The 27,069-nt window shown below is 42.2% G+C and overlaps 1 protein-coding gene across 1 annotated transcript in view; it reads right to left on the reverse strand.

The window, feature by feature from the left end:
* Positions 1-9,715: 9,715 nt before the first annotated feature.
* Positions 9,716-27,069, reverse strand: part of LOC137320627 (carnitine O-palmitoyltransferase 2, mitochondrial-like) — a 30,473-nt gene continuing 13,119 nt past the window's right edge. The window contains exons 3-5 of the mRNA XM_067982310.1: positions 23,429-23,535; positions 13,230-14,534; positions 9,716-10,044 (exon numbers count right to left, since the gene is read on the reverse strand). Of these exons, the coding sequence (XP_067838411.1) occupies positions 9,716-10,044; positions 13,230-14,534; positions 23,429-23,535 (1,741 nt within the window). The remainder of the gene's footprint in view (positions 10,045-13,229; positions 14,535-23,428; positions 23,536-27,069) is intronic.

Raw genomic sequence — 27,069 nt, forward strand, 5'->3', positions numbered from 1 at the left:
CTTGATGTCGAGAGCAGTCACTCTCACCTCACCTCTGGAATTCAGCTGTTTTGTCCATGTTTGGACCAAGGCTGTAATGAGGTCTGGAGCCGAGTGGTCCTGGCAGAACTCAAACTGAGCATCGGTGAGCAGGTTATTGTTGAGTAAGTGCCGCTTGATAGCACTGTTGATGACACTTCCATCACTTTGCGTAAACTTGAGCTCTTCCAAAGCTCTGCTGCCAGTATCCTAACTTGCACCAAGTCCCGTTCACCAATCACCCCTGTGTTTGCTGATCTACATTGGATCCCGTTCCAGCCACGTCTCAAATTTAAAATACTCACCCGTGTTCAAATTCCTCCATAGCCTCGTTCCTCCTTCAGCCCTACATCCTTCCGAGAACTCTGCTTTCCTCCAATTCTGGCCTCTTGTGCTACCTTTGACGCCTGTGCCTCCAGCTGCCTAGGCGCTAAGCTCTGGAATTCCCTCCCTAAACATCTCCGCCTCCCTACATCTCTCTCCTCTCTTAAGATGCTCCTTAAAACCTACCTCTTTGACCATGCTTTTGGTCACCTGTCCTAATATCTCCTTTTGCGGCTCAGTGTCAAATTTATATCTGATAACACTCTTGCGAAGGGCCTTGGAGCATTTTACTACGTTAAAGACACTACATAAATGCAAGTTGTTACTGTTATTTTTATTACTGTTTGTGGGACGTTGTGGTGTGCAAATTGGCTGCATCATTTCCTATATTACACTTCAAAAGTACTTCATCGCCTGTGAAGAACTATGGATCATCTTTAAGAACTGTTGGTGCTGAATAACCTGCCTCTGCCTATAAATGCAACCATTAGTTGTGACAAACGCATCTCACATCTGTAGAGCATTTTCTCCACGCTATTCTGGAGTACAGTGTCTATGAATTGATAACAATGCTCCACTTTCAATGCATCCCAAATTCTCTGTCCTTCAAATAATAATTAAAGATTTTTATCAGACAAAATTCTCAAATAGATAGGATATTCAGTCTGTTATGAATTGGATTTTCAAAAGGCATTCGATAAGGTGCTACAAAAAAGGTTGTTACAGGAGATAAGGGCTCATGGGGTTGGGGATAATATATTAGCATAGTTAGAGGATTGGTTAATGGACAGAAAACAGAGAGTAGGAATAAATGGGTCATTTTCAGGTTGGCAGGCTGTAACCAAGCAATGATCCTGTGCTGCAAGGATCATTTCTTGGGCCTCAGCTATTTACAATTTCTATTATTGACTTAGATGAAGGGACCGAGTGTAATGTATCCAAGTTTGCTGACAATACGAAGCTAGGTGGGAAAGTAAGCTGTGACGAGGACACATAGGGGGTGATTTTAAACCCCATGAATGGGTGGGTTGGGGGCGGATGGGAGTTGAAAATAGTTGTTTCTTTGAGTCGCACCAGCAAAATTTTCAGACTTTGCATTTCCAGTGGGAAGTCTGTACTTTTATGCGCCGATGTTAAACCCGGAAATAAATCCGGGTTGGAGTCGCGACCCAAAAACCCGTCCCCAACCCACCCGTTCTTGGGTTTTAAAATCTCCACCATAGAGTCTGCAAAGGGATATAGACAGGTTAAGTGAATGGGCAAGAAGGTGGCAGGTGGAGTATAATGTGGGGAAATGTGAGGTTATTTACTTTGGTAGGAAGAATAGAAAAACAGAATTTTTTTAAATGGTGAGAAACTATTAAATGTTGGTATTCAGAGAAATTTGGGTGTCCTTGTCCATGAAACACAGAATGTTAACATGCAGGTACAGCAAGCAATTAGGTAGGCAAACGGTATGTTGGCCTTTATTGCAAGGGGGTTGGAGTACAAGAGTAAGGAAGTCTTACTACAATTGTACAGGGCTTTGATGAGACCACACCTGGAGTACTATGTACAGTTTTGGTTTCCTTACCTAAGGAAGGATATACTTGCCTTAGAGGCAGTGCAACGAAGGTTCACCAAATTATTTCCTGGAATGAGAGGGTTGTCCGATGAGAAGAGATTGAGAAGAATGGGCATATATTCTTTGGAGTTTAGAAGAATGAGAGATGATCTTATTGAAACGTTTTCTTTGAGGGCTTGTCAGGGTAGATGCTGAGAGGTTGTTTCCCCTGGCTGGAGACTTTAGAACTAGGGGGCATAGTCTCAGGATAAGGGGTGGGCAATTTAGGACTGAGATGAGGAGGAATTTCTTCACTCAGAGGGTCGTGAATCTTTGGAATTCTCAACTGCAGAGGGCTGTGGATGCTCAGTATATTCAAGACTGAGATCAATAGATTTTTGGACACTAGGGGAATCAAGGGACATGGGCGGGAAAGTGGAGTTGAGGTCGAAGATCAGCCATGATCTTATTAAATGGCGGAGCAGGCTCGAGGGGCCGTATGCCCTACTCCTGCTCCTATTTCTTATATTCTTATAACATTTTAACCAGTGATATTTTTTAAAAACAGCTATATACACTTACTATGCAACTCACAAACAAATATTACCAGTGTTACACAGCCAACCCAGAGTAATAGAGACCTGTAAATTCTGTTGTATGGTCTCCTTCACTCATGGAATAAACATTGCATTGAACAACTTCCTGTGCAGTATCCTTTATACAGCTCACAAACACATCTTTGGATTCCTTGCAACAAGCTCAGTCCCGTAAAACAGTGTTGTCCAATAGAAATCGCTGACCAGCACAGGCGTGGCTATAGCGACAGCGTTTTTGCCACATGCACTCATTTTAGCAGAAAGCATATTATACAAACAACTGTACTTCATATATATATTTACTTAACAAACATCTACCAGCATTCAGTTTGAAATGTTGCAGTCTTTCTTTTCCACCAAAGTTTGGAATTCCAACATGAATTTATCAGACATAGCACATCTTCGTGCAGCTTTTAGGTTTTTGTCCAGCAGTTGTAAGCAGTACTTTGACTTTATCAGGGTGATTGCTGAGAATGTTGACTCGCACAATGTGCTCTCTATGTAGAACAAGGCTGGATGCTGCTTTTCCCTTTGCCTGTTGGAGCTACTCGTCATTGGTTGTGCTTGTTTTCTTCTGCTGGTCTGCAGCGATTTTTCCGATTGGTTGAACTGACCTCTGATACACTGCTGATGTTGTTTCCATGGCGCTGAGGTCACGCATTTTCACCTATGTTACACACTATTTTCGCAGATAACAAATAAGCAGTAACCAAGGAAGTAAAGCACACACAATGATCAAAAAACACTCGCGCTTTGCTTTTCATCTTGCCGTTTTACTAGCAAATGTGCAAAAAGGTTAAAGTACACATGATATGCCGTGTGGATATGAGTATTGAGATCACATGTCCAACGACAGTGTCTATTACTCGTTCTTTATTTACTAATCAAAAATGCAAACAACCACATTCTGATTCTCAATTAGCCACATGTGGCTAGTGGCTAACATATTGGACAACACTGCCTTAAAAACAGTACTGTTGGTACAATTAACATAGTTTAGGAGCGAACACTCCAGCTCACACATTGTTTATTTTACTCCCATTTATAGATCATTTCAGTAGAAATACTATTTTAAATTCCTCAGGTGGCTATAATATACCTGGGATTGTACCAGTGATGTCAGATTTGGAAACTCATCCTTGGCCTCCTCTACAATGCCCAATGCAGCCCGTTGGATGACAGTAGCTGCAAGAGAAAGACAGCAGCACAGAAACCAGAGCCATTAGCTCAGGCAGATCAAAACAGGACTTTACATACACAATCAAAACAAGAACTGGTAAATTTTCAAAACAGTCCTTTAAACCATTCCTAAAGTAGAACATTAACAAATATGGCAGATTTTAAATATATATGATACAACAAAATTTAAGGCTACAAAACAGGTATTAAACATAATAGAGATAAAAAGAAAAAGCATGAATCTTGGAAATCTGAAATAAAAGCAGAAAATGTAGGAAATATACAGCAGGTCAACCAACATCTGAACTGAGAAAATACAGGTTAACAATTCAATTAAGCCTTTTGTTAGAACTAGTTCAGGAATTGTTATCCTAATCTATTGCTTTTCAGATGGTGATGAATCTGCTGCATATTTCCAGATTTTTCGCTTCTTAGTTAACTAAAGCCTTCAATAAGAGATTGTTATGCTTATGAAGTCATTAAGTTGAAGGGTGTTAAAGTTGGGAATGGAATGCTTTCCATTTCAGCCCTCCCAGGTTAGGTATAACACAGTCAAATGCAGAATAAAGCTCCTTCTAGAACTTCGCAACCTCAAGACGGCATTCCCCATTGCATTTTTTCAATTTCCCACATCTGTCATCCTGTGAAACTATTAAACTGGGAGAAGTACTGGATTGAGAATGCCAAACCCATTTCACATAGATCCCTCCGAGAGGAGACTTTCATTCAGTTCCAGTCTGAACTGGATTTGAACCCAAACCTTAGAGCGAAAGGCCAGCATCTAACCCCATTGCGCCAGCACCCCTGCAATAAGAGTTAATCAACAAGTCATTTGATTTCACTTAACTTACCATGCCCTGAAAACTTAGAGAGAAGCTCACCACATAGCCACCCTATTGGTCTTGTGAACATGCTAGTGTCAATTCCAGTGGGCCTTCCCAGAAGATGAGCACGTTATTACAGTAAAATGGTCAGTGGGTGTTTCTTAGTAAAGACTCTTAAAAAAAATGATTACAATGCAGCCCCAGGGAGTCTTGTGCCTGTGACTGAGCCACTCCTCAGTGCAGCAGTAGGTAATAATATCAGCCCATTGTGATGCAGCAGCAGCTGCATGAAAGTTACACATGATGGATATAACAGTAACTTGACATTTTACACACGTGAGTGGATTAAGTGTCAGCTTGGTTTAGCTTGTACTGCTCTTTCCTCTGAGTCAAAAAGTTGTAGGTTCAAGCCTCACACCAGGACTTGTCTGTATAATCCAGTGTAATATTGAGGGAGTGGTACATAATCACAGGTGGTGAGATGTTAAACTGAGATATCTGTCTCACTGCTCAGGTGAATGCTGAGTGTTGCAATGAGAAGATGATGGGGTTGAAGTGAAGAATCTCCTTCATTCAAACCTATCTTGTGAGGTATGGCGGGGGTAGGAGGGGAATCCTATTATTTCCATAACAGTACTGTGAGGGGAAGCAAACAAGTACTTTAAAAAGATCACAATTCTGAATATATGCAGTATAGGAAAATGTGCAGAATTTGACCTTACATGTTAATCTGGTAGCACTTGCCTCTAATTCAGAACATTGTCTGTTCAAGCCCTACACCAGGACTTGAGTACATAATTTAGGCTGACTGTTCAGTACAGTATTGAAGGAATGCTGCACTGTTAATGGGGCTGTGCTTTGGATGAGTTGTTAAACCTATTCAGTTGGATATGAAAGAGCCCATAATACTAGAAAGCTTTCCCTGGTGTCCTGCTCAAATTTTATTCCTTCACCAAAACAGATTGGCTGGCCATCATTTGCTGTTTGTGGGACCTTTCTCTACTTCAAAAGTAATTTATTGGCTGTGAAGCGCTTTGTGACATTCTGAGGACATGAAAGGCTCTAAAGAATGCAAGTTCTTTCTTTCCTCAAGTACTTTATTCCTATAAGTGCAGAACTTTCAACTTCGGCAGGCGCATAAAAATGGCGATATCGAATTGGCCGCCCCTTATATACCCCACCCAGTTTTCGGGCAGGGAAATCAGGCAGGGTGTATAACAAGTGACTGATCTGATACTGCCAGTTTTATGACCCACCAAAGTTGGAAGTCCAACCCTGAGACGCTGGCTTTTAAGGCAATCAGATCCACTACTGAAAATAAGCCTTATTACTCAATTTCAACCATCTATAATATCATCTTAATAAAATACAAATTAACATTTTCTCACTGGGTCCACCTCTAACCTGGAGCCACCATTTTCTTTGTAGCCCTTGCTTCTAAGTGGGTTGATCACTCTGGTGTTAATGTCTTAGGACTTATTGGAACCATAGTTTTGATTAGAACAGAATGAAGTCAAATCAGTTGGATTACTTGCTTTTCATTGATCTTATTTTACCTGCCCCAGTCCCAAAGTATGAGAAGAATAGTTGAATGGCTGAGTTCTATCCTAAAGAAGCATTAAAGAGGAAAAATGCAACACAAACTGATGTCCTTCCAATGCAAAACCACCTGTATGGGCAGGTGAGGTCCCATGTTTAGATAGGAGGTCTCATAATAAAAGTGAAAGTTGCCAAGTATAAATCTGGTAATGCAAGGTTAACTGAATTTCCATCACAAAGGTTGTTTACCATATCTCTGATGGAGTAGGTGATGGTGGAAAGATACGACGACAAAATCATCAGCCAGCATGCATCATGATTAGTGTATTTATGTATTTTTAAAGATCGTTATGAATGAAAAGTTACCTGCTGCCAGGCAATGAGATTAATATTTATTCTGACATATTTCTGCATATTTGTATGTTCCTAAAACAAATAAAAATGTACGGTTTAACTTATGCTCAAACCCTGAGCATACCACATCCTACACCACAATCTTCTCCCTGATGGTTAAGTGCTGGAAAGTTTTAGATCAGGCCAAACCAGCTCTTTTCTGCACACCTTCTGGTTCTGCATCCATTTTGAGCAGCGATCCATTGGTTGCCATTATGATCCCCTCAAATGGCCTCTCCTGGCTTTTGGGCTTGCCTCCTGGAAACCAATAATTCTCCTCCATAATGTAAAGCTGCAACAATTTTCACTGTTAGCAGAGAGAAGGTACATCACCCAGATGTGGTGAAGCAACCACTCCCCCTCCCCCCACCATCATCGTGTGGGTGAAGAATCAATGGGACATATGTCAGTCATAGTAAGTGATGCTTAGCTTCTGCCTGTCTGGAAAGTACCAAGCAACCTGAAACACCTTCTGGGATGCCTAAGTAACAAGGGGGCTGAAATTCCACAGCCTTTCCAGTGCACGGGCTGGAAATTAGAGCCTCTGCCCCAAACCCCAAATAAGATCACCTGTGTCAAGGGGGCATGGTCAGGGGGAACGCACTCTTAGACCAGATGTTTCATTGTTCCTGGCCTGGGAATCCATCGGCGGGCTAGTACACCCAGTGAAAGTAGGCATGCCAGCCTGCCAGCCAGCATATGTGATTCCAAGGCACTGAGCCAAGGCTGACACCTGAAGTGAATGGTTAACCAAAGAAGGGTAGAGAAAAGAATAAGAATTACTGAGTACATCCTTCATTAACTTATATGATCTACACTCTAAAGTCTGCTTGATGCAGAAATAAGATGTAAAGATATAACTGACAAAAATTTGACAGTTAACACCGATGGCCTTATACATTTTATATGACAGATTAAGGATTAACTTCAACTTGAGTAATATCACTTGCCTTATTTAGCCAGTTTATGACAATCTTCTGAGCAATTAGTCTACTAATGGGGGAGCAACACTTCTATGCCAATAAAATTTATGCTGCTTTAGGGAATTTTTGAACATCAGCTTTAATAAGATATACTACTTGTCAAAATGCTTTAAATCTGAGAATTCACTTTAAGGTTTGAGAGCAGTAAAATTTCATGTAATAGAATATGTTACAGTTTTTGGTTCATTTATGCTTAGAAATTAATTGTATTTATCTGCACCCTCAGGTTTTCAAATAATCTTATCAATAACTGAAAATTCTCTGGAATATTGGTGTCATTAACTGATAGATATATCCTTTTGACAACTATTTATTTTCAGTTTATTTTTTGATAACAAGTAATGACTGTTAATGCAATGGTGAGGCTCATTTTTTTTATCTGTTTAATTCAGTGTGTTGGGTCCAATGTGTCATAACAGTGACCATAGGCATGATTTTAACTAACTGGGAACTCAGCGGGTGAGTAGATTTTCATGTGGGAAACCCAGAAGTCAAGTGAGTGCATCAGAATCTGCAATTGCAACTCAATTGGAGGCAATTATTTTTGCTTCTGGGTTTCCCTTACGACAGCCAGCTAGATTGACAGGCTGGCTGCCTGTTGGGACGGAAAACAGCCTGGGAGCGGATGCCAGGTAAGTCTGAGATGGGGCGGGGGGAGGAGATCGGAGGCATCGCGGTGGGGGGGAGGGGGGAACAGAGACATCGTGGGGGAGGTTGGGGTCAGAGACATTGTGGGAGGGGGGATCGGAGACGTCACAGGGAGTTCTCGGCCATCGTTGGGGGGCGTCTCGGAGTGAATGTCAGTTTAAATCCTAACCAACAATTTTTTTCTTCCGAGATGGGGGTGAATGAGAGTTTGTGCCAGAATTTCTGCTCAGTGGTGGGGAGGAGGAGGTTTGTTGTCCTATCCTGGATTTTGGTGGACATTTACTCTTTGCAGGTTACACATCTTGCTGTATTTTCAAGGTACTCTACACCTTCTTATGTTTACAAAAGACCTTTAGGGTTTTTATTGCTGATCATGTATTGGGGAGAAGCCAGCGGACAACATATACCAATATTAAACAAGGAAAGACCTGCAGCCAATGTACTGAAGTTAAGCAGGGAGTCACCAGCATCTCACACCCACTGCAGTACATGCCGGTCGCTGCATTGAGGCTGTACGGGGAAGAGGGCTCGAGGAGTTGGCTCCAGATTCAGGCAGAATAAGGAACATTATTCCAGGATGAGCAGCAGAGAATCACTTTGATGATCAGTGCAATATAAATAACATTCATATTTTGAAATTCCTCACAGCACCAGCACCAGCATAACCATTAAAAGATGAAAAGAATAACGGATGTCCCTGGCAGTTATTTTCTACTGCATATGGGAAATATGGTGGATTCAATCAAAGGGCCTGTGATATATTTTGGTAGGAAGAATGAAGAGAGGCAATATAAACTAAATGGTATAGTTGTAAAGTGGGTGTAGGAACAGAGAGACCAGGGTTGCACATACACAAATCTTTGAAGGTGGCAGGACAAGTTGAGAAGGCTGTTAAAAAAGCATATGGGATCCTTGGCTTTATTCATCGAGGCATAGAGTACAAAAGCAAGGAAGTTATGCTAAACCTTTATAATACACTGGTTAGGTCTCAGCTGGAGTATTGTGTTCAATTCTGGGCACCACACTTTAGGAAGGATGTCAAGGCCTTAGAGAGGGCACAGAATAAATTTACTGGAATGGTACCAGGGATGAGGGACTTCAGTTATGTGGAGATTGGAGAAGCTGGGGTTGTTCTCGTCAGAACAGAGCAGGTTAGGGGGAAATTTGATAGAGGTGTTCAAAATCATGAACGGTTTTAATAGAGTAAATAAGGAGAAACTGTTTCCAGTGGCAGAAGGGTCAGTAACCAGAGTACACAGATTTAAAGTGATCGTCAAAAGAGCCAGAGGCGACATGAGGAAACGTTTTTTTACGCAGCGAGTTGTAATGATCTGCAATGCACTGCCTGAAAAGGAGGTGGAAGCAGATTCAATAGTAACTTTCAAAAGGGAATTAGATAAATATTTGAAGGGAAAACATTTACAGGGCCATGGAGAAAGAGCAGGGGAGTGGGACCAATTGGGTAGCTCTTTCAAAGTGCCAGTACAGGTACGATGGGCCGAATGGCCTCCTCCTGTGCTGTACCTGCTATGATACTATGGTACTATGATACTATGATTTACATGCATTCATACTTTAATTCCATTTCAAAATAGCACTGCTTTTCAGATAACAATGCAGTACTGCGAAGCACACTTTAAAACTTGTTCCGCATACAAGACATCTCCATTAAACTAAAGGTTTTCCTTTTAGAACATCAAAGATATCGTCCAAACTCTGGTTCAGACATTTCAGGAATTCATTCCCATCTCTGCTGGCATACCAAGTGAGATTGCATCCAAACCAGGTGTCAAAAATGTTGTACGCAATGCCATAGCCATCATGTGTGACAGGTGCAAATCCACCAATTTCAACAGCTGAGCTGTTCAGTGTGCTGGTTGAGAGGATGATATTATTCAATTGGATGTAGGCAGGATCTTTGTAGAATTCTGGTAGAGGGCTACCCTTAGACTCTGACAGACACTGCATTGCGAACAAATGACGATCAAATCCATTGCCTGCAGATTAATTTTAAAAATCAATATGTGTTATTTAATGAATATGAAAAATATAATCAAATATATCAAAGTATAATCACAATAAATGGTGGGGTGTGAATTCAATTTTTTAAAGATGATTTGTACGAAATCTAGCAAGTGCACTGGTCCTTCTTTCAAACGGCCCAGAATTTGCTGGAGTGGGGCATCTCATGGTGTGCCCCGTTATTTAGACTTTTTCCCTCGCCCTTCAGCTGGAAAATTTTTGCGCTGCAAATTGCTGGAAGTGCAAGCTGATAACGAGGGCAACAAGGCATCTGGGTCCTTGGTGAACAACAGGACCAACAGTCTGTCACCTTAACCAATGAGATTTAAGGATTGAGAAAGAAACAGAGAAACAACAGAGAAGGAAATAGAGTGAATTATAGTTAAATCAGGTGCAGAAAGAGAAATAAAGAGAGGAAAAAAAGACTGATTAAGAAAGAGAGAAAAAAGAGACAGAAAGGAAAAATAAGAAAACAATTGAAAAATATTAAATTTTATAAATCTCTAACAACAATTTACTACCTGTAAGAGTGAGACATTGCTGCAGAAGTTCCTCAGGGCAGTGACCTAGGCCCAACCATCTTCAGCTGCTTCATCAATGACCTTCCCTCCATCATAAGGTCAGAAATGGGGATGTTCGCTGATGATTGCACAGTGTTCAGTTCCATTCGCAACCCCTCAGATAATGAAGCAGTCCGAGCTCGCATGCAGCAAGACCTGGAGAACATCCAGGCTTGGACTCATAAGTGGCAAGTAACATTCGCGCCAGACAAGTGCCAGGCAATGACCATCTCCAACAAGAGAGAGTCTAACCACCTCCTCCTGACATTCAACAGCATTACCATCACCGACTCCCCCACCATCAACATCCTGGGGGTCACCATTGACCGGAAACTTAACCAGCCATATAAATACTGTGGCTACAAGAGCAGGTCAGAGGCTGGGTATTCTGCGGCGAGTGACTCACCTCCTGATTCCCCAAAGCCTTTCCACCATCTACAAGGCACAGGTCAGGAGTGTGATGGAATACTCTCCACTTGCCTGGATGAGTGCAGCTCCAGCAACACTCAAGAAGCTCGACACCATCCAGGACAAAGCAGCTTGCTTCATTGGCACCCCATCCACCACCCTAAACATTCACTCCCTTCACCACCGGCGCACAGTGGCTGCAGTGTGTACCATCCACAGGATGCACTGCAGCAACTCGCCAAGGCTTCTTCGACAGCACCTCCCAAACCTGCGACCTCTACCACCTAGAAGGACAAGAGCAGCAGGCACATGGGAACAACACCACCTGCACCTTCCCCTCCAAGTCACACACCATCCCGACTTGGAAATATATCACCGTTCCTTCATCGTCGCTGGGTCAAAATCCTGAAATTCCCTACCTAACAGCACTGTGGGAGAACCGTCACCACACGGACTGCAGCGGTTCAAGAAGGTGGCTCACCACCACCTGCTCAAGGGCAATTAGGGAGGGCAATAAATGCCGGCCTCGCCAGCTACGCCCACATCCCATGAACGAATAAAAAAAAACTCCACAATTTAAATTGGTCCCTTTCGGGGCCAGAGAGGATGAGTGGCATTGCAGGCGCATAAATCTCATCATTAAAAAGGTACTTACACTGTTAAGTGCCAGTCCTAACGTTCTGCGGCGAGTTCAATTAATAATTAATGTGCAGATGCAGCAATTTCTTGAAACTCGTGGGGAAGTTGAGGGCGAGCGAGGCTAATGGCAGAGTGGCGTAAGTTGCCCGGCAACTTTTGGTGATTTGCAATTCACGGCGTAGCTTTTCCTCACTACAAGTTGCTGGACAGTTTACACATTAATAATGGTGTGCGCATTAAACTCGATGCTATTTTGCCAGCAAATTCTGGCCCGTTGCGTTTTTGTAATAAAAACTGTTTAGGTGCAAAAGGCATGTAACTGAATAGGTAATTACAGTGATTGATGTTACTGTGCAAATGATTAATGTGCTCATGTCTACATCTCAACTTTGTTATTTCAATTGAGGCATTTGTTTATTTTAAAATGTGTTAATACCTACATTGAAATAGCTGAGAGAGGAATTTGATACAAATGTGTTAAGTTTTTGTATGATAACTTCACTCACTGTAATTTCCAGGCTTTAATTTCTTAAATCAACACCGCCTTGAATTTATTCTTGGTAATTCAATGGAAAGGAAAATTGGGCGGGATGTACCATAAGCGGCCAATCTGATATTGCCCATTTTACACCTCTGCCAAAGTTGAAAGTTCTGGCCCTTGTATCTATGGCCCCTCGTTCTAGACCCCTCAACTATCGAAAACAGTCTGCTTCCATTTACCTTGTCCGATCCTTCCATAATTTTAAACACTTCTGTTATATCACCCCATGATCTGCGATCTAACAATAAAGCCCCAATTTTACAAGTCATTCTTCATATTTGTACTTCCTTGTACCAGGCAGCATCCTGGTGAATCTATACCCTTTCTAAAGCTTCAATATCCTTCTTATAGTATGGAGCCCAATGCTGCACAGAGTACTCTAACTGAGGTCTCTTTAAGATTTTCTATTGGCTCATTACCTCTTGGTTTTATATTCTATACCTCTTCTGATAAAACCTAGAATTCCATTAGTTTTTATTTAATGCTCTTATCAACCTGAGGTGCTGCCTTTAATATCCTGTGAACCTGTACCCCCAAATCTCTTTGCTCTTCCACCGCACTTACCCTATTTCCATTTATAGTATAATTGCTGCTGTTATTTTTTTCACCAAAATGTATTACCTCACAGTTACTAACATTGAATTCCATCTGCCGCATTTTAGCCCATTCCTCCAATAATCAATATCCCTTTGCAGCTTCCATCGGTTTTCTAAAGAATTAACTATACCTCCTATTTTGGTATCATCTGCAGATTTTGAAACCAGTACCTCTAGACCTATTTCTAAATAATTGATATACACAGTGAACAGAAGTGGCCCTAAAACTGAACCCTGTGGGATGTCACTACCCACTTCCAACCACTCTGAAAAATTGCCCTTAAGTTCTGCTCTGTTTTCACCCGTCTAACCAAATTTAATCCAGTTTGCTATCATCTCCCTGATTCCATATTCCTTTAATCTTCTATAGTAATTTCCTGTGTGGTCTTTACCATTAATATTACACATTAACTGACCTAAGGTGGCTTGGACCAGCAGCTTCCTGTGATATTGGGAGCAACTGTGAATCATGTTTTTCAGTTCCTCTGAGCTGTGCTTCCTCCTTTCATAGACAAATGCCTTTGAGCACTGTTTGGTAGGAACAGTGGCTGGACGAACGGTTTCTGTGCGCCCATGTTTGAAGGCAGCGGTGCTACAGGATTCATAAGAAGGAACAGTTTTCCCATGCTGGTGGAGGAAGGCCATTTGAAAAGCCAGCTGCACCATCGCATCTGGACTTAACTTCTGCTCGGCTATGAAATTCTTTCCAAACTTGCTGTACTCCAGTTGTCCAACTCCCAGTGATTTTCTTTTGTGCTCAAATTTTTCCCGTGCCTTACTGACCGCTGCTTTCACTGACTCGCTCAGCTTGAACTCAAGCTTCTGGACAGCTGTAGATGAGCCTGATGAAGTGGGCTCTGGCTTGGGGCTGATAGCTGGAGTTGTCGTACTGTCCTTAAAGATCTCCTCCAGGAACCGTAGCACAGCCACACCGTCCCCCCAGGAGTGTTCAAAGTTGATGGCAGATGCCCCATTCTTAGTTATGATCAAACTGAAGGATTTGTCAAACCAGCGGTTTGCACCGTACCCATGGAGCATAGTATGGGTGAGCTCAGTCTCATCCTCAACCCAACTATCATCCAGGCAGAGACAGAAAATGGCACCGTCCACTTGTTGCAAGCTCTCTTTGTTCCCCAGATCCACCAACTCCTGCCTTGCTCTTGCCCAGGTATCCCTCTCTTCAGTTGTCAAGTAACCCAGTGGGAACTCTGGAGGAGGGCTCTCCCCCTGGAGAATATACTGAAGGCTCTTCTGAATTTCTGATGGGTGGAGAATATCACCACAGTTATTGAGTACGTCAAACACGTAAAAATGACCATTCCTCATCACTAGCAAATGCTTGGGTTGCTCCACTGTCAGAAGCTCATCCTTGTTTAATTTTGGGATCCTGGTGGTGTTAAACAGGCAGACATATTGAGACATATCCAGAGGATAAGCACTAGCCAGGTAGGCTCCATACCAGGAAATTCTGGTGGGAAGAAGGCTGACCATTCTTTTGAATGTGTTGGTTTTGCTCAACTTTGGTTTCATTTCAAATATATCCGGTTCCAAATAATTGTTCTTTAGTGTTTTGAGAAACTTTAAAGCAGAGATGATCAGATTTGTGGCCCGAACGAGTTGATTATTGTATTCAGGTTTGGGGTCAAAACATAGACTGAGGAAAGGATTGTGGTTAAAAGCAAGAGGTTCTCTTGCTTTCAGATACCTGTTGTACCAGGGAGCTGAAAAAGAGGAAATAACAAAAACGTTATTTTACATTTTATCATTAGCTGACAGTCAGTTACTGATCACTATGACTAGAATGCTGGGGAGCACTTTTCCTACTTTGTGTTGGGATTTTTTTTCTCAGACCAAAGTTGACCCTATTTAGTGGACTTTAAAGATTTTACTTTGTAGAAGTACAGAAATTATTTAAATGCCTATTATTGAACCGATCTAGCAAGCATACAAGATTTCAGAATCACTCCCTTCATCAGCCAGAAAATGGAACAATAAGGAGTGCTAATATGGATTAACTATCAGTGTAGTCTATGGTAGCAAATGATGACAAACATATAAGTTGAATTACCAAGCAAACAAGCTGCACACAACATTCTAATTATTCATTCGGCAGGATTTTCTGCTGCCTGTATGATGGCTTTCTGATGGTACTGGAGCAGGCAGCAACAGAAAATGGGTTGAGTTTTTTGTCAGGCTTTCCCCCACAAAAGACGATATTCACTGAAAACACATGCCCACTTACATGCAAATAGATTATAAAGATGCAGTAATTGTGGCATAATATCATAAGCCACATTTTCAGTCCACATGCTTCATTTTAGATTGTTGTATTTGAGGCCTGTATATTAGAATGTTACAAAGCATGAATCAAAAGGTGGAAGTGCGTTTAAGGCAACACAGCAGGTCATTTTTAAATCCTTCTTTTGTAACCATTTGTAGCCATTTTGCTTTTTATGTTGTTGTTTCCATTATGACTGCTGCTTCAATGTTTACCTACGGGTCTGCTGCTGTACGACTTTCATTTTGGTTCATTCAGCCATTCTACTGAGTCAACTATGGGATTTCTTTTGGGAATATCTCTGTATCTGAATTTCTTTGAAGAAGAGGAGGGATAATTTATGGAGGACAGGCTGGTGAGGCTCCACAGAATCTATTGAGTACCCACCTGCTGGTACCTCCCACTCCAAGATTTACTGACTACTACTACCTCCACCTGACTAGGAGCATTGCTTGAGAAAGCTGTGCCTCACAAGGGAAGCCCTCAATGAGTCATGCTGCCTGCTGAAACCTAACCTGCAGCCTATTCCACTATATGTTCCGCATTGCAAGTGGCTATTAAGAGAACCATCAACCTCAAATTTAATGCAACAGGGTCTTTCCAGGTTGGGGTCATAACAGACATTACTCAGTTGGCTGTTAGTACATGCCTAAAGCAGCTTACTGATGCATTGGTTTCTTGAACAAGTCAGTTCATCAACTTCCCAATGGGCCACTACCAGAAGCATGAAAAGGCTGTCCAGTTTAACAGAATGGCATGATCCCCAATGTACAAGTTATAATTAATGGCACACGTGTGGACATACATGCTCCCTTCATCAATGCAATCAATTACATGAACAGGAAAGGCTACCATTCCACCGGTACTAATACATAATGCATGTAAAATTCTCACTGTCCTGGCAGCTGCAACAATGCCTTCATAGTGAGGCAGTACACCATAACACCACTCTTTCAACCAATTCCAGTTGAGAATAGTGGTGGACAATCAGACAATTAATGGGAGGAGGAGGTTCCATGAACATCTGTATCCTTAATCATGGTGGAGCCCAGCATATGTGTGAAAGAGACAAGGCTGAAGTGTTTGCAAGCATCTTCAACCAAAAGTGCGAGTGATTGCTACTACTCAGTCTTTTCTTGAGATCCCCACCATCGTGGATGGCAGTATTCAGCCAATTTGGTTCACACCACATGACTTTAAGAAGAAACTGAATGCACTGGTTACAGCAAAGGATGTGGCACTGACAACATCCCAGCTGTAGTGCTAAAGCCTGAGCACCAGAACTAGCCACCCCTTCAGCAAAGCTGTTTCAGCTATGATGCTGGCATCTACCAAACAATGTGGACGATTGTCCAGGTATGTTTTCTTTAATTCAATCTTGGGATGTAGGCATCACTGGCAAGGACAGCATTTATTGTCCATCCCTAGTTGCCCTTGAGCAGGTGGTGAAGTTGCTCTCGTAATGCTGTTAGGTAGGGAGTTCCAGGATTTTTACCCAGCAACAATGAATGAATGGAGATATATGTCCAAGTCAGGATGATGTGTGACTTGGAGGGGAACTTGGAGGTGATGATGTTCTCATGCACCTGCTTCCCTTGTTCTTCTAGGGGGTGAAGGTTGCGGGATTAGGAGGTGTTTCCGCAGATGTTGCAGTGCATCCTGTAAATGGTACACCATATAGCCATGGTACGCCAGTGGTGGAGAGCGTGGACATTTAGGCTGGTGGATAAACTACCTATCTACAACAAACAAAATAAGAATAGAACTAGATTGGATGTCAGGAAGTACTTCATTTCACAAAGAGTCATCGACCAATGGAACAAGTTGCTGGGTCATGAAGTGAGTGTTGATTCACTGTGAACATTCAAAAGGGAGCTGGCCAAGTTCTTGAGTGTGACCAACATAACTATCTATAGAAGGTAGGTGGGTATTTGGGGATATATCTCCCATTTACTAGGGTCTCCAAGAACTTGTTTGATTGCCTTCAGAGGTCAGATAGGAATTTCTCTGAGGTTTTTTTCCTAAATTAGCTTAAGTTTTTTTTCTCTTTTTTTTGCCTCATCTAAGAGATTTCTTGGCTGGTTAGTGGGTGGGTGTGAGATTGGGTGGGCGTCACAGTGTAGATAAGTTGCAGCATGACCGTATTAGACAGGCTTAATGTGCCAACAGATATCTTCCTGTCTGTTGCATTCATATGTTCATATGTTCTAAATGAACCCAGCAATTATAGCCCTATCAACGTCCTCCCGATCATCAGTAAAATATGAAAGTCATCAATAGTGCCTTCAAACAACACCTACTCACCAATGACCTTCTCCTTGATGCTCAGTTCAGGTTCTGCCAATACCATTCGGCTCCAGATCTCACCACAACCTTGATCCAGACACAGACACAAGAGCTAAATAGGTGAGAGTAGCTGTCCTGAATGTCAAGGCAGTATTGGACCAAGTATGGCAATAGGAGCTCAAGTAAAACTGATGTGAACAAGGGTCAAGGAAAAAATCCTCCAATTGCTGCCCTTAGGGCAACTTGTTTCAACAGTAACTTTCCTTCCATCGTAAGGTTGGGAATGGGATTGTTCACTGATGATTTCACAGTGTTTAATTTCATTCATAACTCCTCCAATAATGAAGTAGTCCATGCCAGCCTACAGTAGGACATAAGAAATAGGAGCAGGAGTAGGCCAATCGGCCCTTCGAGCCTGCTTCGCCATTTAATAAGATCATGGCTGATCTGATCCTAACCTCAAATCTAAATTCATGTCCAATTTCCTGCCAGCTCCCCATAACCCCTAATTCCCTTTACTTCAAGGAAACTGTATATTTCTGTTTTGAATTTATTCAATGATGTAGCTTCCACAGCTTCCTGGGGCAGCAAATTCCACAGACCTACCACCCTCTGAGTGAAGAAGTTTCCCTTCATCTCAGTTTTGAAGGAGCAGCCCCTTATTCTAAGATTATGCCCCCTATTTCTAGTTTCACCCATCCTTGGGAACATCCTCACCGCATCCACCCGATCAAGCCCCTTCACAATCTTATATGTTTCAATAAGATTGCCTCTCATTCTTCTGAACTCCAATGAGTAGAGTCCCAATCTACTCAACCTCTCCTCATATGTCCGCCCCCTCATCCCCGGGATTAACCGAGTGAACCTTCTTTGTACTGCCTCGAGAGCAAGTATGTCTTTTCTTAAGTATGGAGACCAAAACTGTATGCAGTATTCCAGGTGCGGTCTCACCAATACCTTATATAACTGCAGCAATACCTCCCTGTTTTTATATTCCATCCCCCGAGCAATAAAAGCCAACATTCCGTTGGCCTTCTTGATCACCTGCTGCACCTGCATACTAACTTTTTGATTTTCTTGCACGAGGACCCCCAGATCCCTTTGTACTGCAGTACTTTCCAGTCTCTTGCCATCAAGATAATAACTTGCTCTCTGATTTTTCCTGCCAAAGTGCATAACCTCACATTTTCCAATATTGTATTGCATCTGCCAAATCTCCGCCCACTCACCCAGCCTGTCTATATCCCCTTGTAGGTTTTTTATGTCCTCCTCACTCTCTACTTTCCCTCCCATCTTTGTATCATTTGCAAACTTTGATATGTTACACTCGGTCCCCTCCTCCAAATTGTTAATATAGATTGTAAAGAGTTGGGGACCCAGCACCGACCCCTGCGGAACACCACTGGCTACTGATTGCCAGTCCGAGAATGGACCATTTATCCCAACTCTCTGCTTCCTGTTAGATAACCAATCCTCCACCCATGCCCGAATATTACCCCCAATCCAGTGATTCTTTATCTTGAGCAATAATCTTTTATGTGGCATCTTGTCGAATGCCTTCTGGAAGTCTAAATACACTACGTCCACTGGTTCCCCTTTATCCACCCTGTACGTTATGTCCTCAAAGAACTCAAGCAAATTTGTCAGACATGACTTCCCCTTCGTAAAGCCATGCTGACTTTGTCCTATTAAATTATAGAATCATAGAATCATAGAAGTTTACAACATGGAAACAGGCCCTTCGGCCCAACATGTCCATGTCGCCCAGTTTATACCACTAAGCTAGTCACAATTGCCTGCACTTGGCCCATATCCCTCTGTACCCATCTTACCCATGTAACTGTCCAAATGCTTTTTAAAAGACAAAATTGTACCCGCCTCTACTACTGCCTCTGGCAGCTCGTTCCAGACACTCACCACCCTTTGAGTGAAAAAATTGCCCCTCTGGACCCTTTTGTATCTCTCCCCTCTCACCTTAAATCTATGTCCCCTCATTATAGACTCCCCTACCTATGGGGAAATATTTTGACCATCTACCTTATCTATGCCCCTCATTATTTTATTGACTTCTATAAGATCACCCCTAAACCTCCTACTCTCCAGGGAAAAAAGTCTCAGTCTATCCAACCTCTCCCTATAAGTCAAACCATCAAGTCCCGGTAGCATCCTAGTAAATCTTTTCTGCACTCTTTCTAGTTTAATAATATCCTTTCTATAATAGGGTGACCAGAACTGTACACAGTATTCCAACTGTGGCCTTACTAATGTCTTGTACAACTTCAACAAGACATCCCAACTCCTGTATTCAGTGTTCTGACCAATGAAACCAAGCATGCTGAATGCCTTCTTCACCACCCTATCCACCTGTGACTCCACTTTCAAGGAGCTATGAACCTGTACTCCTAGATCTCTTTGTTCTATAACTCTCCCCAACGCCCTACCATTAACAGAGTAGGTTCTGGCCTGTTAATAATAGACTCCAAAATTTTACCCACCACAGATGTTAGGCTAACTGGTCTATAATTTCCAGCCTTCTGCCTACTACCCTTTTTAAATAAGGGTGTTACATTAGCAGTTTTCCAATCTGCCGAGTGCAGAGAATTTTGGAAAATTATTACCAAAGCATCCACAATCCCCACTGCCACTTACCTCAAGACCCTAGGATGTAAGCCATCAGGTCCAGGGGATTTATCCGCCTTGAGTCCCATTAATTTACTGAGTACCAATTCCTTAGTGATTTTAATCGTATTTAGCTCCTCCCCCCCTAGAGCCCCCTGTTTGTCGAGTGTTGGGATATTCTTAGTGTCCTCTACCGTAAAGACTGAAACAAAATATTTGTTCAGCATTTTTGCCATCTCCATGTTTCCCACCATTAATTTCCCGGTCTCATCCTCAAAGGGACCTACGTTTGCCTTAGCCACCCTTTTTCGTTTTATATAACTGTAGAATCTCTTGCTATCTGTTTTTATAATTTTTGCTAATTTATTTTCATAATCTATCTTCCCTTTCTTAATCAATCCTTTAGTTACTTTTTGCTGTCTTTTGAAGACTTCCCAATTTTCTATCCTCCCACTAAGTTTGGCTACCATATATGTCCTTGTTTTTAGTCGGATACTATCCTTAATTTCTTTACTTAGCCACGGATGGCTGTCATTTCTTTTACACTCTTTTTTCCTCAGTGGAATATATTTGTTTTGAAAGTTGTAAAATAACTCCTTAAATGAACACCACTGCTCATGGACCTGGACAATATCCAAGCTTGGGATGACAAGTGGCAGGTAACATTTGTGTACATAAGGCAATGACCACCTCAAACAAGAAAAAGACCAGTCATATCAATGGCACCTCCACTGCCAAATTCCTTTCCATCAACACCTCGGGAGTCACCATTAACCAGAAGCTTAATTGGATCAGCCACATTCAAGACATCAAACCATTAGACTTACTTCAATACCATATAAAATAATGGAATCAATTATAAGGAGTAAGGTCGAGGATCATCTGCACAATAATCTAGTAAACAGCAGTCATCATGGCTTCATAAGGGGAACATCCTGCTTGACCAACCACTTAAACTTCTTTGCGACTGTGACAAACCAAGTGGACTGTGGTAAACTTTATGACATGGTGTACTTAGCTTGATAGGAGAAGTTCCACACAAGAGGTTAAGCTCAAAGCTGTAGAGGTACAGAATAAATGTTGGGAATGGATAAGAAACTGACTGAAGGATAGGAAACAATGGGTACTGGTTAGAGGAGTTATGTTGGGGTTGGGGAAGTACTGAGTTGGGTGTCCCAAGCCTCAGTTTTGGGACCACTGTTTCTAATCTACATGAATGACTTGGATCCAGAAACTCAATGCAAATGAGTCAAATTTGTACAAGATACTAAACTAAGGGGCAATGGAATTGATAAGAGTCAGCCCAGAATTTACAGAATAAGTTGGACAAAATTGGGCCAAAAATCTGTGAGCCTTTGATTGTGGCCTAAGTGCAGGGGTTAGCCTGTTGGGTACTTTCTGCTAGACTTTTTGGAGGCAAGGGGAGGCTCCCTCATTTCAATAATCCTGGCGGGCACCCACATAACTAAGAGCACACCTTGGGTGCTCGTCAATCCAGAGAAGCTACGAAATACAGCAGAAGCTGCCCTGTCTGCACCCCCCAAAGGTGTGGCCCATTGGCCTCAGGCCACCACCACAACATCAAGCAATTGCAGGATCATCTCATGAATCAGCACAGGAGGTAAAGAGCACATCCATGCCAAGAGCCATTCAATGACGTTCAGCAGCCAGCCATTTTGCTTCTTTCTTCGACTGGGCTAGCGCCTAGAAGGAGCACTAGATTAGATAATATAAGGCACTCACTGTACACAGTCATTGAGGGGAAGCATCAGGGTAAAAAAATGCTATAGATATGCACACAAAGCACTTAAATGTAATTAACTTGTTTGAATAGAATTTCCATTTTGTTCAGAAAGTTAATTTATAATGGGACAGATTTAGGAATCAGCAAATGAATGGTTGGGCATGCATGATTAATGATAAGTAAAAATAGCATGTATGGTGTTTGGTAGACCAGTTCATTGGGCACATGTAGTCAGGACTGTGCATGGGTATGTTCTAAATTTTAGTAAATGTGGTGTCTATTAGACTTAGCTGAAGAGTTTCTCATGGCTGCACTGCAGACAATTCTTCCCCTTTGTTCATTCCTCCTCATCCTTTAGCTCACTGAAAGCAAAAGGAATTTCCAGAGGAATGGCCATCCAAATAGCTTAGGGTGCTTAAAGTGAGTTTTAAACTTCCTGAAATCTAAAATAAAAATGTGAAAGTCTCTGACTATGGCATTGCAGCCCAGCTGGAAAATACCAGTCTGGACAATTCTGCACAGTGTAGGTCTAAGGCTTATTTGTCGATTTTCAAACTATCCCCTGTGCTAATCGTGCATCTGCCTATGACATCAGAGAATTGATCTTATTTTCCAATGCGTTGTAATTCTCTTATTGAATTGACATTGACATTGCTGCAGAGACAACTCAGACTGTTTATTGAAGGGTGAGCTGCTGCATACTTTAGCTAACACTTCATACTATGGGGATTGCATTCAATGCTGCACCAGCACTGCAATTGACAGAGGACCAGCATTAACAGGAAAGCGACACCTGTGATGTTGAGCAGCACACAAAGTGATGTCCTGTCAGGTTCCTTGGCAAAGCAACACAGTGGATGTACTGTACCTGTCATAGCTACCTGGGAATGACAGAAGATATGTGCCCAAGGAGGCTGAGATTTAGCAAGTAAGCTGTAACAGAACTGTGCCAACTTCTCCATGAAGACCTGCAGACAACATCTAAAATCAGTGGAACAGATGCAAGGTTCTGCTCTGCATCATCTCCTAACATTTCTGTATTATATCTTTCCATGTGATCTTTTAAGTAGGCCAATGTATTTTAAATGTATTTTAGATGCAGCTGTACTGTGAAAGGTCTCCTTTTTCTTTGATCTTGGGGGTAAAATATTATTGTTAAAGCCTGGAGAATGCTAGCTCCTGGGGAGGGGAATTGGCAACTCAGCTCTTATTGTCTATAAAACAAAACCTAATCAGGTCAAGGTTGGCTAGACTGAATGTTTATATGTTCTACATGAGGGGACCAGAAAGTCTTTGTGGTTCTAGTAACGTGTTCATGGATGAAATAATCTTTTAAGAATTTCTATATCTGCCGTGTTGTTGTCTTCTCTGTGTTAGACGTCCATTGTAAAGCAGCCTTGAGAAAACATTTGTAGAATAGAGGTAATCCTCAACAGTGTTCTGTTGTAAGATGTGAAAAGCACTTTCTGAGACTAATTGCAAAGTGCAGGTTAATTACTATATTTTTAATCTAAATAAAACCATATTATTACTTCCAAAAGTAGTGACCGAATCGTCATTCCCTTCCCCTCCCCCACACACATGCACACACCACAACTCTGAATACACACTGTCATAAAGAATGACTTTTTTTATTGTTAAAGCTAAAGAAGTAATGAGCCAGCAATAAAATTCTCTGATTATCTTACCACTAATATAACTCGTATTTTTATTCTTTTGGTTTAAATCAACAAGTTCCTTGTGTAGTGTTCTGCCAACTCCTTTTTCAAAATTACTAGCAATCTCTTTTGTTTTCCTGTATCAGAGAGAACAAACATAAATGTTATGAAGCACTTCATTTACTCATATAGCATTTAAATTTTTGGTTGACAGTCATTCAACATTTTAACATATCTTTTGCCAAGACAGAATTTGTGTACAGAAAGTGTCATTTGAGAGGTTGCAAGATAATTACAGATGAGTAAGGCCGTTCAGCCCATCTTACTGTTTTTTGAGGGGTCAAGAATGAGAGGACATAAATTTAAGGTGATTGACAAAAGAACCAAAGGTGACATGAGAAAAAACTTTTTTTACACAGCGAGTGGTTGTGATCTGGAATGCACTGCCTGAAAGGGTGGTGGAGGCAGATTTAATTGTGGCTTTCAAAAGGGAATTGGTTAAGTACTTGAAGGGAAAAAATTTGCAGGGCCAAGGGGATAGGGTGGGGGAGTGGGACTAGCTGGATTGCTCTTGCAGGGAGCCAGCACGGACTCGACGGGCCGAATGGCCTCCTTCAGTGCTATAACCATTCTATGATTCTATACTTCATCCAGAAAGACCCTAAAGTCCCTCCTTTCTAACATCCAGTTGTTTCTTAAATGATTCCAAGGTTTCCGCCTCCATTTCTTTATCCAAGAGTCCATTTCGTGTGTTGATCACTCTTTCTATGAAAAAGAACTTCCTGATACTGGCCCTAAATTTGTCTTTTACTAGCTTGAACCTGTGTCCCCTTGTTCTATTCACACAGTTTAGTTTAAAGTAACTTTCTGGATTTACCTTTTCCATATTATTTGCACCTATAGTGGGCAAAGGCTGAACAGTCTGGGGCTCTTTTCTCTAGAAAAGCGAAGGCTGAGGGATGACCTGATGGAGGTCTTTAAGATAATGAAAGGGTTTGATAGGGTAGACGTAGAGAAAATGTTTCCACTTGTAGGGTAGTCCAAAACTACAGGTCATAAATATGAAATAGTCACTAATAAATCCAATAGGGAATTTAGGAGTAACATCTTTACCCAAAGAGTGGTAAGAATGTGGAACGCGCTACCACAAGGAGTAGTGGAGGCAAATAGCATAGATGCATTTAAGGGGAAGATAGATAAGCACACGAGGGAAAAAGGAATAGAAGGGTATGCTGATAGGGTTAGAAGTAGGGTGGGAGGAGGCTCGTGTGGAGCATAAATACGGGCATAGACCAGTTGGGCTGAATGGCCTATTTCTGTGCTATAGACTCGATGTAACTCGATGTATAGTATATGGTCTGAGATATTAGAATACAAATGAATTGTTTCTAACTGATATAGTAAATTATCACAATCGTGCAAAGTAATTGAATTGTCAAGATTTGATCAGAATCAGAACTGTTAAATTTAAATACACTAGGAATTCATTTCCAATTTAGTGTCAGTGTATTTGTTTATTTCTCACTGATGAATTGTCTTGCTATGGAACTCAATTAATTGTCTGCACAAAAGCTGTGCAAGAAGCTACCTTTTTTTTTATTCGTTCATGGGAAGTGGACGTTGCTGGCAAGACCAGCATTTATTGCCCATCCCTAATTGCCCTTGAGAAGGTGGTGGTTTGTCCTTGAGAAGGCCGCTTTCTTGGACTGCTTCAGTCTGTGTGGTGAAGGTTATTCCACAATGCTGTTAGGTAGGGAGTTCCAGGATTTTGACCCAGCAACGATGAAGGAACGGCGATATATTTCCAAGTAGGGATGGTGTGTGACTTGGAGGGGAACGTGCAGGTGGTGTTGTTCCCATGTGCCTGCTGCCCTTGCCCTTCTAGGTGGTAGAGGTCGTGGGTTTGGGAGGTGCTGTCGAAGAAGCCTTGGCGAGTTGCTGCAGTGCATCCTGTGGATGGTACACACTGTAGCCACGGTGTGCCGGTGGTGAAGGGAGTGAATGTTTAGGGTAGTGGATGGGTTGCCAATCAAGCGGGCTGCTTTGTCCTGGATGGTGTCGAGCTTCTTGAGTGTTGTTGGAGCTGCATTCGTCCAGGCAAGTGGAAAGTATTCCATCACACTTGTGACTTGTGCCTTGTAGATGGTGGAAAGGCTCTGGGGAGTCAGGAGGTGAGTCACTCGCCGCAGAATATCCAGCCTCTGACCTGCTCTTGTAGCCACAGTATTTATATGGCTGGTCCAGTTAAGTTTCTGGTCAATGGTGACCCCCAGGATGTTGATGGTGGGGGATTCGGCGATGGTAATGCCGTTGAATGTCAAGGGGAGGTGGTCAGACTCTCTCTTGTCGGAGATGGTCATTGCCCGGTACTTGTCTGGCGTGAATGTTACTTGCCACTTATGATCCCAAGCCTGGATGTTGTCCAGGTCTTGCTGCATGCGGGCATGGACTGCTTCATTATCTGAGGGGTTGCGAATGGAACTGAACACTGTGCAATCATCAGTGAACATCCCCGACATAGTATATTTTCCCAACATAGTGTGCGTGCACATGTGTGTGCAAGTGTGTGTGTGCATACATGTGTGTATTCGTGTGTGTATTTGCATTCTGATAAAACTACAATTATAGTTCCTGAACCAGTTTGTAATCAGAGAGCTGTAATTAGAGAACCACAACATTTATTCACCAGTGAATATAAGATCAATGGGAGTAAGCTGCATGTCTTGTTGGAACTAGGATAATTTGTGTATTTACAAGTTATTATTCAAATCTTGATTGCATTCATCTGGGCTACCAATCACTTTGTAATTAGTAGTTAATAATGCAGTCATAAATGTATTTAATTTCTGTCCAGTATTGAATCTAAGGGTTAATGCATGACTGGCTATTTGAGCAGGTTAAATGGAGTTGGCTTTATTAATAAATGGGACCACTTGTGGTTGGTATAAGAAAGATGGACTATATCCGAATAGGGTAAAGAAGGAAAGAATGCATACTTATATAGTATCTTTCAGGTTCTCAGGACATCCCAAAAGCTTTACAGCCAATGAATTACAAGGGGTCAGGAGATTAACTAATAATATTGAGGATAGCATTAAGGGGGCACAATTTGGTATGCGTTTCATCCATTTATCTGGCGTAAAACAGATGCAAGATATACCAATTTCTGGGTGGGAGGTCCTGTGGCCAATAAGCAGTGGTGGAACATATTGGACTGTTTTGCTTACAGGGGTCCCTGGTGGCCATCTGAAAGCAGTGCTGGCTGAATTTAAATATTGCAAAGAAGGGCCCTGTGCTTGTTGAAGGAGCCTTAAACCTTTCCTTTTGACTGGACGATGGGGGTGTTATGGAGTGGTGTGGCTGGAATGGATCCACCAATGACTGCAGGCTGCAATTGTAGGGGGGTTGTGGGACAAAATGTGGCCATCAGCTGCTCCCGCCTCATTCCCTCCCCTAATCACATGCTTCCCCTAACCCTCTCATGGCCATTGTATTCCCTGCTCCTTCATATTCCCACTACCCATTCCCCTTCCTATTACACCCTTCGCTCCTATCACGACCGCTACTCTTTCCCTTTGAGCAACCCCTACATCCGCCCCCATCCCCCCCCCTTGCTCCACGGTCACCCAACTCACCCTTAACTCTCCATCCACTCCCCCAACTATCTCCCA

This window comes from Heptranchias perlo, chromosome 4 (assembly GCF_035084215.1).
Source record: "Heptranchias perlo isolate sHepPer1 chromosome 4, sHepPer1.hap1, whole genome shotgun sequence".
In the NCBI taxonomy this organism is placed as follows: Eukaryota; Metazoa; Chordata; class Chondrichthyes; order Hexanchiformes; family Hexanchidae; genus Heptranchias; species Heptranchias perlo.